The sequence below is a fragment of the Fundulus heteroclitus genome, chromosome 3, assembly GCF_011125445.2.
Source record: "Fundulus heteroclitus isolate FHET01 chromosome 3, MU-UCD_Fhet_4.1, whole genome shotgun sequence".
Classification (NCBI taxonomy): domain Eukaryota; kingdom Metazoa; phylum Chordata; class Actinopteri; order Cyprinodontiformes; family Fundulidae; genus Fundulus; species Fundulus heteroclitus.
The window spans coordinates 4225516-4243046 of NC_046363.1; the positions used below are offsets into that span (position 1 = coordinate 4225516).

A 17531-nucleotide genomic window follows, 5' to 3' on the forward strand; every position below is an offset into this window, starting at 1 on the left:
CTTGATGAAAATGACTCATTACCAGGCATCACAAACGGGTGATAGCAGCGTTTCCTGTCAACAAGGTAACAACCAGTTATTGGGTTTAGGGGATGATTACTTTTCACAGCCAGGTTGTTGCCCTCTGGACACCGTCCCGACTTTTTGCTGTCAGCAGTCAGTGTGGATCACTAAGGTGTTCAAAACTAACAGAAACTGACAAAAGTGCAGAATCAGCAGATTTCGAGTGATCGAGTAATTGTATAAATTACTCGACAGATTGTGCAGATTTTTCACATAATTACTTAAGCTCATTTTATGAGTAACAGAAATAAAGGGAAAAAATGCTAATTAGCAAATAATGTCAATCTTTTTTGAATAACAAGGAAAGTCTGCAGCTAAGAAGTTCCTGTATTCTTAGCAGAAAAACATAATACTTCCACCTCTGTGCTCAACTGGGGACAGTGTTCTTCTATTTGACTCTTTCACAGCAGGCTGTGTTGGTCCAAAATAAGGACATTTTCTCACGATCATTCAGATGCTAATTCAATTCAATGCGGTACCGCGCGCGAGCTATTTTTTAGAAACACAACGTCACGATGACGTCACATCACGTGGTACGCAGTGGGGCAAACTCCGGAAAGCCGCTGTTGTTTTGCTGTAAAAGAGACGTGCGTTAGCCTAGGTTCTACTCGGTAAACGACTGCTTTTTCCAAATCTAAGACCATGGTTTTTAAACATTGTTGCTATGGAACGTGCAACAGCGACTCGAGTTACGCTGATCGGTCGCATATGAAGGATGTTTTCTTCAAGACTGCCAAGGAGAAATGTGTGCGCTGGGACCGGGGCGGTCGGCCTACACAACAGTTCAACCCGGAAAAAGTTACCAAATTCAAGTACATATGTAGCAAGCATTTTGTCGGAGGAAAGGGCCCAACCGAATAACATCCTGACCCAATTCCAGCGACATCAAGTCAAGGTAAGAGTATTTTGGTGGCCGACATGTTAATAAAGTAGCGCCTGCTACCATGATAGCATATAGGCTATCATGGTAGCAGGCGCTAACATGATAGCCTGCTACCAGGATAGCTTACTCAAAAACATTTCAAATGAGACAAACATTAAACATATACCCATTCCTGGACGGTGATTGCAAACAACAACAAAAAAAAAAAACGGCCGACGCTGCCATGACGGCCGCGCAGGAAAAAAAAACAAAGCTTACCGTTCATCAACTCGGCCAGTTTTCCAGTCTTTTTAAGCCCTCGAACCTCAAGCCATCGTTTGAGCTGAAGGTTGGTGTGTTCTTCGACAGTGCGACCAGTAATCCGTGTGCCTGGGACATCGTCTTGGGAAAGTTTAACGGCTGTAAAGTCGGTCATATCGCTGGTTCTGTTGCGCTTGTAATAGCTGGGTTATCCGTGCGTTCTCTCCTGTATGCCCTACCTAAGCGGCAAAAGGGGCGTTGCTCTTGAGACGGTGACGTCACGTGCGCGGTACCGCATTCCAAGATACTTTATTAATCCCAGAGGGAAATCAAATGCTGGTGTAACTCATAGAGTTTCTCCGACAAGTTTTTGTAGAAACAGTTGCACTGGCAAAGTAAAGACTGACTTTTATCACATCAAGGTGCAAGACCTCAATTCATGATGAAGTTGCGTGTTACCAGAGCTCTTTACGTTCACACTGCAGGGAAATGCCACCCAAATCCGATCTTTTTTACCCATATGCGACCCATATATGTATTTTTTTCTCAGCATTGTGAATGGCCTAATTCCAATCTTTACACCACCCAAAATATCCGATTTGTGCCGCTTCCATATGCAGTACTAATTCAGATATTTATCGGGTATTTTTGAAAGTGTCCGCATTCTGAACGGCCATGTCGCATTTTATCCGTCTTTCACATTACTCTCCTGCCTCTCACTGCACATCTACACACAGTAGTAGCAGTTAGCGCTCCATAAAAGACCATTGTTAATAGCTGTGCTGCTTTTTTCTTACCTTACTTCATGTTTCTATGATGTGGTCTTAACATTGTCGGCTCCCATTGCGCAACAGCTTTCTAATAATAACAAGGAGAGACGCCGGTTTGTATCTGCATTTTTCTTTCTTTCATTTTTTTGAATTTTTTTTTTTTAACAAAACTTTACTGAACACTATAAGTTAAGTTAACACACCTTTATGTGTCAGAGCAGCAACCTGCCAGAAGTCCTGCTATTTTAGGGTAGATCTCTCCTCCTGATGTTCATGTAACCAAATCCACGGGGTGTGCTTGGTATTGCCAGACTGTAGTATGTATTCACTGGTTTATTGCTGCTAAAATGTTGAGCACTGTAGAATACAGTTTATTGATTAAATATACAGCTGTTTTCCTTTTTTTAAAGACATTAACCCTGTTCTGTTGTGACCATGATAAGCAAATAAAGAAAGATTTGGTTTCACTTTGCTTGGGTTCTGTGGCTACCCACAGCTTCGTCCATGCACGGCAGATTGTCTGTGCTCTAAAGATGTTTTTGCCCTCAGCTGAGCTTGATGCCGTGTGTTCCAGCCCATAATAACAAGCTTCTGCAGACCTATGTGGGTTAATCCACGGTTACATAAGATCAGCCCTAATGACTCTGTGTTTTGCTGCAGGTGATGGGTTTAATGGGGCACATGCTGACTTCCACTTAAGAGCCAGACCAGTGCTATTCATAGTGGGAGGGGTTCACTCATAGAAACACACACACACACACACACACACACACACACACACACACACACACACACACACACACACACACACACACACACACACACACACATATAAATGGTTACTACGCTGACACGAAACAGGGTTTAGCAGCAGGGGAAGTTACTCGTGGCCTTCAAAGCGGCAGTATTGAACACATATAGAGAACATTTTAAACCATCCTGGTTTATCTGTGAGGCATTCACTGACCTTTGGGAAGTACCAGCATGTGGGGCCAGCTAACGCATACATAAATAGCAGCAGGCAACATGCAGGTTACTGTGGAGTATTGGCCATAATAAATGCATTGAACTATTTTGAATGTGATGGCTGTAAATAAATAAACATCCCGCTGCAGATTAAGGCTAGATGATAAATCAATAACAGTATATCGATCGATAGATGTATATCAATGATAGGAATAAAAAGGGCCCATAAAAAGTTGAATAGAACAAAGGTTCTCCTTCCTTTTGCATTCTAAGGTAAGGTAAGTTTATTTATATAAGCCTTTTCAGTAAAATGACATTGAAAGCCATGTAAGGTAATATTATATATTACATCCTCACAACCAATCACAAACGTAGACCCATGAACGCTCTGTCACCAAGCTCCGCCCCCTTCAAAGAATTCACAGAGCATGTGTTCTTTTTTCTTTTTTAAAAACTTGCAGTTTTGGTTGAATAAAGGACTAAGTTTAAATTCATTGTTTGTGTGTTCTGTATCTAAAAATAAGTCGCTAAGCAACAGCATAAAATGGTCAGGGCTGCACTTTAAATACATGTTTTGAATTTGTTGATAATTATATATATATCGATCGACATGATTTTTATTTTACTGAGACGCTTTCTTTCTATATCATCCTGCCCTACTTCCGATTATTTCCAGTAATAGTTTTACCGATGACGAGGGCCAAACCCTTAATTCTGTTTTGTCGACACTGAGTAACCATCCTGCAGCAACAGATAATCCACCATTTAGGATGTAGTAAAATGTGTTTTTCCTAAGAACATGTCATCATTTTAAATGTGAAGGAATGGTTTAGAGTGCTGTCAGCCACGTCACCATGACAACATGGGTGCGCGGTTGTTCTTATCTTGTAAACAGGAATGCAGAAGAAGCCAAATTTAAGATACTGTTCCTTTATTTGGTAAAAAAGATTGCCTTAAATTGTTGCAAACCTCTTCTCACAAAAATAGTTCTAACCTTTTGTACCGTGTCGGAGCAGATTAATCTCAAACCTCTGGTTTTAATGCAGCCAAAGTGGTATACATACCCCACTAATGTTCTATGGTGTTCTATCTTTACTGTATATGCTTAATTTAGCTTTTTTTTCATACTAATAAATATTAGGGTTGTTGTCACAATACAAACTTTTCAAGCTTGATACCGATATCCTGTCAACCTTTTTTGACGACATTGTTATTTCTGGTTAATATTTTGCCACCTTGAAGCTGCCCCATATCCTGGAGGTGCTGAGTTTGCAACCTCAGACAGAACCCTGTCATTGGTCGATGTGTGATGCTAATATTTGAACAGATATTGTTAGCTTATGTCTTTCAGAAGGTTTACTGCTTCACTGTTGCAGTTACAGGTGCTTTGCTGATCTTTTAAAGTTGCTCTCAAATGTCAGCTTCGTAGCGTTAGCTTGCAGCGTTAGCTTAGCATATAGCATCATTTAGCATTTTGTCAATTTTTCTCGTCCGTCTGCCTTGTAGGGGAAGTTTCTCCGGACATCACATCTGTGTTTGTCCTTTCGATAAAGAGGGTCACATGTGTTTTTCTGGTTGTACTCGACTTATTAGCAGCTTAAACTGCTAATATATCAGCAGATCATTGTTGAGATGAGCGGCTGCAGGCTGAGTGCCTCTGTTAATGTAGTGCTGCGGTCAGAAGAAGTGTGATTTGGGTAAATGTGAACAAGTCAGCTTATATCGATTTTGAGGCTAAATAAGTTCTAATCATTTTTCTAGTATTATATCGAGAGATCCATAATTTTAACACCCCAACTAAAGACCTATTTAATTGTCTCAGATGTGGTGCGGGTGAAAATGCTTTGCAGCTAATCAGGAAACCTGCTCCATTCTGCAAGCAGCAAACAGGATGCATCTTCTGTGCATTAGGGGTAGCTACCGCCTCACTCACTGCACATGCAAAACACACAATACAGAACTCAATCAGGGCAAAGTTAGTGGTAAATATGGGCTCTTTATGCTGCAATGCTTATGAGGCTTTACACACAGCTGTCTGTAAATAGCAGGATGAACCATTGTCAATAAAAAGCTTAGAGGTCCCATCTTTTTCCTTCCAATATTTATTTTGATTGGTTTATAATGCTTTGTCTTTAATGTGAAATAAGCTGCTCTACACTTGAAATCAGCGGTGTTTATCTCCGTTCTATCTCATGGCCGTGCTCTTATGTGTGTGTTGGCCTCCAGAGGACGTCCTTTCTAAGGATGCGGGAGAATGTGCAATCTGCCTGGAGGAGCTGCAGCAGGGAGACACCATCGCCCGCCTGCCCTGCCTCTGCATCTATCATAAAGGGTAGGAGCCCTATGAGAAGTTTGACTTTAGTCCTCCATGTTAAGATGAAAGTTGCCACACTTCTGATGTGATTACAGTCAACATATTCTGCTTTATTACACATCTGAAAACGTAAAAGTTCACATCCTGATGGTGCAGAATCCTCCAAGCACAACTCACAGAACGCTTCTTTCCCAGACTCGGTGGCACGCGTGTTCTGAGTGAACGCTCATGCTGTGTTCTCTCTGATTGTCTTCCAGCTGTATTGATGAGTGGTTTGAGGTGAACAGATCCTGCCCGGAGCATCCGTCAGATTAAAGCTTCCTTTGCACAGGTAACATTTCTCCCCGTAAGGCTGGGGTAACACGTTCCTTCTTCGTCCACTGACTGAACATTGATCTTAACACGCGTCTTTGACTATAGCTTTCTGACTGTTTTCTCCCCTGGAGATTTTTTCACCACAACTTTCCCTTATACTGGTGTTTTTTGTGAGCGTTTCCTCTGTGGAGTCCGGTATGAGCACTGAGCAGTAGCTCCTCCCACCGCAACAGGATTGGCTGCTGTTCACCTGCTGAGTCAGCAAGATAAAAGCTGTGATTTTCACTAATAAAACTAAAGCTGGTGATCCAGTTATAGTTTACAAGACTTTGTAGCTTTAATAGGGTCACTACAATACGCCATGAAAAGTGATTTCAGTGTTTAGTCTGTAAATCTGAAATAATCACTTCAGAGGCAGATGTGGTTTACAGGTGCACCCACAGTGCAGCAGCACCTTGATTTTTTTTTTTATCTGAAATCTGTTAATGAGCCATTGGGTTTTTATCTGTGTCTCAGAAATCAAAAAGTTTTAAACCCTAAAATGCTATTTTGGCCTCAGATGGCTTTAAGCAGATGTTGATACGAGTGAATTCCACCGATTTAAAAAGGTCGGTGCTCTCACAGTTCCTGGTGAATGAAAAAGTTTGCTGTCCCTACACTGCAAAAACGGAACTAAAAATAAGTAACATTTTCTTAAAATTTGTGTCTTTTTCCTTGATTTGAGCACGTAAATAAGATGATCTGCCAATAGAATAAGATTTTTGCACATAAAATAGGAACAATTTATCTCCATCATCTTATTTCAAGTGAAGTATGTCTAATTATCTTATTTTAGGAGTCAAAATACTCATTCCATTGGCAAATAGTCTAATTTCCCAGCTCAAATCTAGGACAAAAACACTAATTTTAAGAACATTTTACTTATTTTTACATCAGTTTTTGCAGTGTACCAGAGCCGTTCCTGCTGCTGTGTCTGTGGGGCTAATGCTTCTGTGGGAAATGTTTCTCAGACTCTAATTTACCTCTGTTAGTGTCGCCATCGGCCTCTGGCTTTGAAGTGATCATATTTCAGTTTCGCAGTGTAAACGCTGAATTGGTCACAAATTCAGGACCACTCAGTCCGGTTTTGCACTCCACTGTCAGGGTAAATAAGAAGGTAGGCTAGTAAAATAAATTCCGGGGGGAAAAACGTTCCTATAGTGGAAACAAACCTCCGATTTGTGGAAAAGGTTCCTGCAGTGGAATCGACCTTTAAAAGGTTTCACCTGAATTGTTCATCTTGAGGACGTCAGTGTGCCGCTTCTAACTTGTTGTCTTTTTTTGTTTCTTTGCATCATTGGATCATGGGTAGTCCACTCTGAGAGGGGTCTACAGAATGAAGCATGGAACCCAGAGGACAGCTGGACCCTGTGAACACTGTGATCAGCTAACCCGTCCCGCCCCCTCCCAAGCAGCCAACCCAATGTTGTAGAACTACAGTATGCCAAATCTCTTTGGAGGAACCTTCAGGGATATAAACTTTGTTTTTTTTTTATGTTTGAGTTGCACATTTCTGCCGAGTCTCCAAGTGAATGGACACATCTGCACCTCACAGTTGCATCAGGACGCGGGGAGGTGTTCTCAGAGGGTGCTGTTGTGTTGGGTCAGCTCTACGGGGCACGGCTCGCTCTAACTTCGCCTCCCTTCTGACACCTCCTCTGTCAGCGTTGATTTCTTTCAGTGCCTTGTTGCAGCGATGCTCTGCAGGAAGCAAGGTGGGACAGAGGCTATCGGTGGAGGCAGCTGCAGCTGCAGGAGCATCTCACCATAACTGCCATCAAAGTAGGAACAAGCCAGAGACGGCCTGTCTGCGTCGGCAGCTCCTCGCGGTGCCAATCAACTGTGAATACCGTCCGTTGCGCATCTCATCAGTGCTTTTTAATCCTAAACCATGAAGCAGGGCTCTCCAGGTGCAAAGCTGGGTGCCACAGTTGCCGGCCTCGAGCTGCTGCAGTCTGTCGGTGCCAGCTGGATAAAAGCAAAAAGCTCACCTCCTTGTTAGACTTCATTCTTTGTCATGTGATATTTTTACAACGGCACTTCTCTACCTTCACACCAGGCTTAACTGTTATGTTGGTTTACAGACGTTTTAAAATACAGCTGTGTTAAAAAAAAAAAAATAGCAGAGGGAACCCTGAAAAAATGCCTATGAAGATTTCTCTGCGCTGTGAATCACTGAACGTGTGTTTCCAGCGCGGAGCGGACCTACGCCGGTCACCTGTGAACCGGTATCCCAGTCAGGACCGTTGGTTCCTCTGCAGTACTGGTCACGTCTCAGAATCAGCATCACTAAGCAGATCGCTCACTGTTTTAGTAGACGTTATAATAACTTGATATGTTCAAACTGATGATTATGTGAGAAATGGGTCGGACACCGTTATCAGAGAAACATCCCTATAGCATGAGGCCTGCGCCACTGTGCTGCAGTGCACTATGGCTTATATTTAGTGAGCACAAAAAGAACAAATTTGCTTACAGTGCTGCTCCGCGTCTCTGCAGGCTTCTGTTTTCTATTACTGTACCACACACACCAGGAAACTATTCGCCATGTAAAAATGTCATTTTGACCTAAACAGGCGTAGATCTGGTTAGAGATGCTGAACTTACTGTATAATCTCCTTCATTCATAGCAGAATCCTGACTCCCACAACTCTGTAGGGAACAAAGTACTTACAGAAAATAAAAAAATGAACTTTTATTTTAATTTTATAAAAAAAAAAAAAACAGATCACTTGGTAAATACTAAGACATTGAAAAAGAGAAGCTTGAAAAGATCCAAATGAACCAGACGGACTGATTCTGTGGCCGTTGTGTCACACTGCTCCACCGTTAACGCTCAAAGGGAATACGTTTCAGACTCATGTCCACGCTTACCAGACTGCTGTGATTCAAAGTTGCCACGGGGATGATGTGTCTCTCTGGCGCTGTTCACATGCTGGCACAAGAAGAGCCGACATGACGGGAGGAATCGTCCAAAATTTCAGAGGACCATGGCTTTTTTTTTTTTTTTTATCTTTTTATGTCTTCAATACTTTCCTTCTTTGTGTTTTGTTTGGTCCACCTCTTTAAGGAACAGTGTGCAACAATTACTGACATCTAGTGGTGACTGACAGGCCCCAGCTGTAAGACATGTGCCATCCATCTAAAGCCCCCTCCCTCCTGTTTTCACCAGACAGGGCGGGGCTGCAGCTTCCTTCTCAGGTAGTTTAGTCTGACTGACATCCTGCTGGGTGTTGTACCAACCAGGGGTCGCTTATACCCCCCACCCCAGGAGAATCGTCCTCACATGCTCTGACTACTGGCCATTTAAAGTCATTTCCCAATAAATAATATCTACCAGCAGGAGGACAGTGAGGTCATTTGTTTTATCAGGGTTTATAATCTGTCATATTTGAGTCAACGGGCCTGAAAGGGGATCAGAACCAAAATAAAATGGGAATTGTGTAATGCAAAGTTTTGAGATAATGTGCAATTAATGAAATCAGATATTACATTAGGTTTAAGGATTCTTAGGCACATTTATGTCCAGTATTCATGAAAATATTGAACTAGAATGAGAAATAAATGAAACAACCTAGGTGGAAGGCCATTGGTGCGAGATAATCTTTTCCAGGTTTAAAATAAGTTACAAAATGATGGAGGAGGACATACCCAGAAGCTCTTCCTCCACCGAAAAGTCTAGTTGAGGCTATTTCCTGAACGTTAAGTTTGTGCTGTGATGTTGCCTTGCATGCTACTTCCTGACAAAGCAGAGGAGCAGCTTCAGAGCATGCACAGATTATACTTAACCCTACTAGATCTTCTCAAGTCAATGTGTTGTTCTGCTGCTTCATTGGAGCTTGAAAACAAATTGGAACATTACCGGCACCTTGTGATAGAGGCAACACGTTACTTCTGCATGCTGGTAAAAACAAAACGCTCACAGTCCTTGTACTATTCAATTAAGCATTCACAGCCTTTGCTAGGATGAGAAGAACAGAAAAAATATTTCAGCAGCCTGAAGGTTCCAACAGCTCTGTGTTCTCCAAAACTCTGAAACAGAAGAAGTTTGGAGCCATCTGGACCATCCCTGGTTCTGGCTACCAGAAATGCTGTAGATACTGTGGGAGTGGTGGCCTAGAGCCACTGTGGGTGTTTGTAGCATGGAGAGGTGGCAAAGGTTGCCGGTTCAAAACTCACTCTGGGTTCCTGAGCAAGACCCTTGACCACAGCTTGTTCCCCGTGTGCCACTCAGTGTCGGCAGCACACTGCTCCCTAAGGGATGGGTTAAACAGACAGATTGGCCCTCTGAGGGACTACAAAGGGAAATACTTATTGATTTAATCCAAGCCAAAGGTGCTTCAACTAAATCTCACCTTATGGGTGTGAAAACATATGTACAAATTACGTGAAAATGTGAAAACGTGTACTTTTTTTATACATGTACGAAAATGTAAAATTGTATTTTTACATGCTCATTATCGGCTATTTTATATTGATTATTTTTGGTTTAGAGAAAGCCTGCAGGAAAATCTGGAAAGTGAAAGGATGTAAATACGTTCTGGTGACGCCCCTAATAAAACCCAATGTGTTTGGGAAGATTAGTTGCTGATTGGAACACGACTTTAATGAGCTGCCGACCCATTGTCTACATGCAGGTGTTCAGTCATGTGTAGGTTTTTGGTAATTGTTACACACTGGAACTCTGGTGACTCTGACTGTATCTGGTAGAGAAGCTCCTGGCTGAGCTGCTGTAGCTGCAGATAAACTAGCGTCCACATCACATCTTGTAGGGCTGCACAGTTATAAGCACAGACATCCACGCTAAAATGATGAACTCTTTTCTATTAACTGGATCAGACTGTTGTACTAAACCGTGCCTGCTGGCTGCTGTTGACTGATTGGGGTTCTGGCTCACTGGACTTAAGTCAGAGTCCTTCATCTGAGTAAACCTGGCTGCAAAACAGGAGACAGACTGGAAAGGCAGGAGCGGCCGCCCAGAGCCAGCCTGGAGGAGCGTAGGTTGTCTGAAGATCAGTCGGCTCCTGATCTGATGGATGAACTGGTCTTGAATCTGGGAGCAGGAGCTCCTCGAGGAGAGATGCAGGGAACCAGTTGATCCCAAAGCTCCAGAACTGTTTGGAGTGTTGTCCTCCATTTCTTCCCCTACCATCTTTGTCTTATCTGTGACTCCAGTACATAATTTACTGCCCGCTTCCACAAAGAGCATTTTGCTACAGGAAAAAAAAAACATGTTTCTAAACTTTGTCAGAAATAATTTCAAAAGCTGCTTTTTCATCACCAATAACACCATGTGCTGCTGCTGCTGCAACAATGAGGGACTTCCCCCGTTTTGTTCCTCTTTCTTTTCCTCTAACTCCTGCCAGTTAATGTAAGGCTTTTATGGAAATCTTTAACACAGAAGCACATTTGCAGCGGTAGAACCCTGCATGTGAAACAACACGTGCCCATCTGCTTGTGCTGGTATGAGCCGCAGTCCGGTTTAACTCCTATCCCGATCCTTCAAAGTGAGAATTATTGGTTCTCACAGAATTATTGTTTCAGGGCGCTTCCTCTTCAGTATAAGGCAACATGACCTCTTCAAGGATTTAAACCCACGTATGATTCCTGGGATATAAGAAAATCCTCACATGGTATAAAAATTCCTTTATTGTCCCGCATTGGGGAAATTTGGGTGTGGCAGTGGCAAACAGACAGTTACAATTATGAGCAATGAAAAGAAGAATAAAAGGACAAACCAGTCTAATCTAAAATTAGCTCTTAGAAACACCAAGAGTAGAAGATAAAAGTAAATGCCAGAGTAAATATTAAATATTGCACAATGAAAATGATTTAACAGTGTGGGGGAAAAAAACAGCCTTTCTACATAAAGCTTGATAATAGAATATGCATGATAGTGCAGCAGCATCCCTAGCCAAAAGGTGTGTACTTTACCTTAGAACATAGCTCAGTATGAGAGACCAGCCCATATCATGATCCTGAGCAGCCGTGCTTCACTGTACTGTGAACTCTGGTTTGAGGAGGTTTAGGCAGTTTGCTTGACCCCAAAACACAGAGATAAATCCCAGCTTCATTAGTTTTGATTCTCTTTAGGTCAGGTCATGTGTTTTCTGGGAAAGTAACATATTCACCCCGTAATGTTCTATCAGCAGTGGGTCTTTGTGGGGGATTCTTACTGGTAGCTTAGCTTGACGTAGACTTCTAATTGTTCCAGGACTTAGTGCCAACTCTAGAACCTGTTCTGTCACCCTGGAGCTGATCGGCAGAAAACACTCATTGGTCCGTTGACTGACGCTAGAATGCTGTTATTCTAAATGTTCAAAATGGATTTGCCCCGCTCAGTTTTTTTTCTTTTCTTTTTCAAATTTAAAACACACACACACACACACACACACACACACTGGCACAAGTTTAAATCCAGGACATAATATTTAATTTATCTGTTCCATAGCTTTGGATCGCAGACTCCCGACTAATGAAAAGGACTGATGATAGCTGTGTTCAGTAACATGCTGAGCTTTTAGCAATGCCCTGTTTCCAGACTGCATTACTAATTGTAGTTAGTCTGGTTGCTAAGAAATATTGGTTAATCCCACTGGGTTTCCTACTCAGAACCGGTACCAGGTTAAGTTGTCAGCAGTGTCATTTCCAGATCCAAGTTCCAATTCCTGAGGTGTGTAGACAACAGTGCTAAGCTGCTAAGTTAGCCACTGTTAGCCTTAACCAACACTCAGGCAAAGTTTCCGTCTTTCTCTCCCTCAAAATGTTGTTCAGAAAAAGTCTAATTTAACAGGATAATACGTTAAAGGGAAACAAGGGGGAGCAATTTATGTATTAGCTTTGAACATTTGTGTTGTTGGTTGGCAAAATACAAAAAGTTCAAGTTTTGGCTCAAGTAACTTTTGCATAATGTGATAGTTTTAGAGTTTTTCACTAAAAACATTCTTTTTGAACCTAGGACAAAAATATCTTCTATGAGACTTCAGCATAGGAGGTGATGAATTCATTGGGAAAGGATGATGACATGGAAACACTTGATTCTGGACAGAGAATTACTGTTAGACTAAGGTTAGCCTATAAAAGGCTCCTCCATTCACGTTCCTTTAAACGTTTTTTTTTTTAATTTTTTTATTACAAATTTTAGGAGTGGCGGCACAATTTAAAGTAACATTTTTAAAAGTAGTTTTTCCCAGGTTCTTTTTTATGTGCAGGAGACAGACTACCTGAAAAGTAATGTCAGTGTAACTGAAATAAAACTGATCCCAGTTTGTCTTCACAACAGGAAGCAGAAGAGGAACAGGTTGTGAGAAAAAGGAACTAGTTCAGGTCTTTACCCTGGCAACCCTGAAGCATAAATCCAACGTGTTAAGTTACTATTTTCCCTTTCCCAGTCTGCTTCTAAATATCAGTTGTTTAGTTCAGATTTATGAAGCCAGATGTAAAGTTCTGGAGTCACTTTGACTGTAACAGGACCTTCTGTGGACCTGTCCGAGCCCAAAATCTCTTTCTGTGTGTATGTGTGATTGTGGCTGACAGTTTTACTAGCAAAGTAAGGACTTTGATGTAGAGATGTGGAGTGAGGACATTTCTTTGGTTCCTCACGTTTTCTGGGGCTAAGGGTCAGGTTTAGGACTAAGATGTCAGTTAGGTTAGGATTAGGTATATACCCATAAAGATTAGGTTTAAGGTCAGGGCTAGGCCATAGAGAGGCTTGAAAATGAATGGAAGTCAGGGCACAGTCCTGGGTAGGTATTTAAAACAAGAATGTGTGTGTGTGTGTGTGGTGTGTGTGTGTGCTCTTGTACTTGCAGCTAAGCCAGAACATTGCTAAGTTTACTAGTAAAGTGAGGACCTTTTGTCGGTCCTCACTTTTATTCTGGGTTAGGGGTTAATTTTAGCACTATGGTGTCATTTATGTTTAGGTTCTGGTACCGGTCCGGTATAAACCTGCAAAGGTTAGGCCATAGAAAGGCTTGAAGATGAATAGAAGTCAAGTCATGGTCCTCACTATGTACATAAACATGTTTGTGTGTGTGACAAAGGTATTTGGGGAAGAAATGGAGTGAACTTTAAAGTTTTGGGATCCACTGTGTGATAACCAGGGCTGCTGCTTTTTCATACACTCAACATGTAAAAACTGAATGTGACGCTGAATGGCAGAGCCATGTAATACACGCTACCACCACACGGTGGAGCCGTAGCTCCTCCCTGCAGTGCTGGGATTACTCTTCCACTCTCCGAACAGCTCAAAGATCCATGTGTACCATCATGTCTCTCTGTAATGTGACAACCCTACTACTGATCTTTTTGTTCCATATCTGATGAGTTTTCTTAGCAGTTTTTACTCTGGCTGTTTTTTTTTTTATTAATTTCTGTGTGTGAATTGAAGCAAAAATGTCCAACAGGCCTTAATAGATGTGCTGATGATATTTCATGTTTCCCTTTGTGTTTTTTCATTATGTCAACCCTCCACAGCACATTTATGAAGCTGCTTTTGGAGTGAGCTGTTCTGCATCAGTTTCCCCTCTCTGGCGTTCCTGGGAACAGCCAGCATCAGCTGCTTTCTACCAAACAGCACAGTCAAGTTTAATGATTTTTTTTCAGCTGTTCACAAGCAGAGAGACGAAACACACTTAAAGACGCTTTATTGATTTAATTCAATTGTATAAACATAAACATACAATAACTGCAATCCATACTTAAACATTCAGGGTTAGACTACACCCCTTCCAAAGCTGGCACGTTCAGGGTCTTATTTCCAGCTGGTAAAACGTTCTCTATGATTGTCCATAATGTTCTTCGTTTTATGAAGAATCCTTGTTTTATTTATTCACATTCAGAAATGAGATGATTGCTCCCACACCATGCGACATAGCGGTCCACCAGCTCCCTGTACTCAGCTTCCTGTCTATATCTGATGCATCCAACGACTGCAGAGTCACCTGAGTATTTCTGCAGATGACAGGAGTCTGTCTTGTATTGGAAGTCTGAGGAGTACACAGTGAAAATTAAAGGTGAGCGTTTAGTACCCAGTGGTGCTGACCACCTGGTTAGATAAACAACCTTTCAGTCTGGCAAACTGTGGTCTGTTTGTCTGGTGGTCTCTGATCCAGGCGATTGTTTAGGCCTCTGGTTGAGTCTTCTGGAGTTTCAAAGCAAATTGGGCTGGATTGTGTTAAATGCACAGAAGAAATCAAAGAACATGATCCTCACAGTGCTGTCTGTCTTGTCTAAATGACAGTAGGTTTGTTGAAGCAGGTGTATGATGGAATCTCCAACTCCACGGCGATAAGCAAACTGCAGGGGATCCTGACAGTTGTTTGTCTGCTTACTCAGGTGAACCAACAGGAGACTTCATCTCCAGTCCTCGAGGTACGGTGTTCTGCAACATTATGTGTTTCTCTGCTTCAACACATCCGAATCAAATAATCAGGTCATTAGGACTGGGCTGGAACTGAAGACTGATGGTCTAGGACAGGGGTTCCCAAACTTCTCAGCCTGCAACCCCTAAAATAACAGTCTAGTCGGTCTGTAAGACAATCCTCAAACACCAGCTGAGAGTGAAGCTTTATCTGCTCACACTTAACACAGCACTCTCTCTCTCTGCATACTGGGCTTCCTGACAGACCAACAGCTTTTCGTCAATAAGTTGGCACAAGAACATGACATATGGCATCAAACTGAACAAAGGAGCACCGCAAGGATGTTTGCTCAGTGTTCCGCTTTTTGCTAACAACTGCACTACCAAATACCACAATAACCTGCTCATTAACATCAGTGATGGAAGGAATAGCAGGTCTCATCAGTAATGATGATGAAGGATGTGGATGAACAGAGGTGGATCAGAAACAATGTGTCTCCAAGCACTGCCAAAACTGAAGAGTTGATTGTAGACTTTAGAAAAAGCTGACACCCTCCACCAATTCAAATCACCAACAACCAGTGTGCCACAGCTTCAGTCACCAAATCAAGAGTCAAGTTGATTTATACTGCACATTTCATGCACAAAGCAACAATGTGCTTTCCAACAAAATTAAAATACTAGCAAAAGTGCAAATGCAAAGATAAAAAAAAAACCTTTCCTTACACGAAATAAGGTGATACAATATATCTACAAATGCACACACACACACACCATTACATATGAGTCGAAAACAAGATGGTGATAAACATTTCTTCTACAAATATTATCCGCATGTGACAGGTTTTTCGTCTACTGTTGAATATTTAGGCCTCTCTCAAATCTATGGGGAGCTCCCTAATTCTATTTCGTAGGACCATAATCACAACTCTAGTAAAACTCACGTTAAAAAAACCAACGCAGACTCATTTCAATGCATTTTATTGTATATAAAATGACAATTAAATACTTGATTGGTAGAGTGGCAAAGAAATGTGTACTATTCAGTGTGACAGAAACTATACAATGATAATGATCTTCCTGAAGTTATCAAGTAACCAATTTGATAATGCAAACTTTGCTTAAACGTGAGGATGGTTGGAAACCATCTGAAACGATAACCAGAGATGCCCTCGCTATCTGGGATTCTGAAAACATTTACAAGGTGGAGGGACCAAGTATTACTGAGTCAAGATGTGGGATGTTAACAGGCTGAAGACGTGAAAGCTGTGAACTGATCCTAATATATACTGCTCAAAAAATAAAGCCAACACTTAAAGTTGCATTGTGTTAAGTGTTGGCTTTATTTTCTTGAGCAGTATATTTCAACAAAGTTTTAGTTTAAAGGTAGGAGTAATTATGGAACCAGGTTATTGCAACATGTTTATTAAAAACCAGCAGCAACTCAAGTATCATTGAAGGGAAATGATTTCTGTTAACAGTAAATGTATATTTGCCAAACCAATAGTATATTCCTTAGGGAAGACGGCATGTTTCGTGTTTTTTTTATTAGAAGCACTTCCTATTTTTATGTAAAACTCAGACACGACATGAAAATCACAGCTCAATTCCCCTCACATGAAACCTGAAAGATAAAGTCCAAAGAAAAACTGTAATTCCAGAGAATTTCCAGCACAGCAGATGGACCGATTTCGACTGGGCAACATTATGTAAAAGCAATTTTGACAAAGAAAATCGCTAAGCTAAGGCTAACACTTTGTTTTTTTTGGGGTGCCACCAAGGAGATCAACCAGAATGAGCTGACATAGAGATGTGTAAAACTAAACTCTTTCAGTATTAGAGATGCACCAATCCAGTTTTTTCTGATCTAATCAATACCTGGGTTAAGCATATTGGCCGATACCGGGCCAATACTACTGTTGAATGAATAAACCGTATACCTTGCCATGTGAGTGAAGTTATCAGGCTTGAACATTGTTTAAAAAAAGTTCTGCATGTTCTTTAGCACGGTGCTTTTGGATGTGCTTATTTAGGTTTGTGATGTTGAATTTTCCAACCTTATCACCGCCCTCGCAACATTGCGGAGTTGTTGGCATATCAAGTTTGAAATGTTTCCAAATAGCAGACTTGGCTCAGTCCGGCACTTGCTCCATGTTGCTCTGTGTTTGCTCATCACTAGCTGCTGTGCATACTCTGCGCAACCGGCGTTGCAAACATAGGATAGAAGTGACTAGATCGCCGTAACTGTGTTCTGTGTATGGTATTAATAAAAGAAGAAATGACTGGATCAGAACGCTGGATCAGCTTCAATCATCCAATATCTGATCCAGCTAATTTGTCAATATCGGAGCCGATATCCGATCTGGGTATTGGATTGGTGCATCTCTTCTTAGTATACTGCAAACCTTGAAAACAGACCGGTGATAAGCTCTCGCTCTACAAACAAGTGAGACATTTATTTCAGTTAAATGCATTTCAACTGGAAGGTGTTTCAGTTAAACGGGTGTTGGGAACTTTTTCAGAGTTTTGAGGTAGATTTTCAGTTCAGCCTTGAACTGACACATTTTTGGTTCTTGTTAA

The 17531-nt window shown here is 41.6% G+C and overlaps 1 protein-coding gene across 1 annotated transcript in view; it reads left to right on the forward strand.

The window, feature by feature from the left end:
- The window catches only part of znrf2b (zinc and ring finger 2b), a 36658-nt gene extending 22639 nt beyond the window's left edge, over positions 1–14019 (forward strand). The window contains exons 3-5 of the mRNA XM_012881880.3: positions 5149–5254; positions 5494–5567; positions 6903–14019. Of these exons, the coding sequence (XP_012737334.2) occupies positions 5149–5254; positions 5494–5551 (164 nt within the window). The 3' untranslated portion in view covers positions 5552–5567; positions 6903–14019. The remainder of the gene's footprint in view (positions 1–5148; positions 5255–5493; positions 5568–6902) is intronic.
- The last annotated feature ends 3512 nt before the right edge of the window (positions 14020–17531 follow it).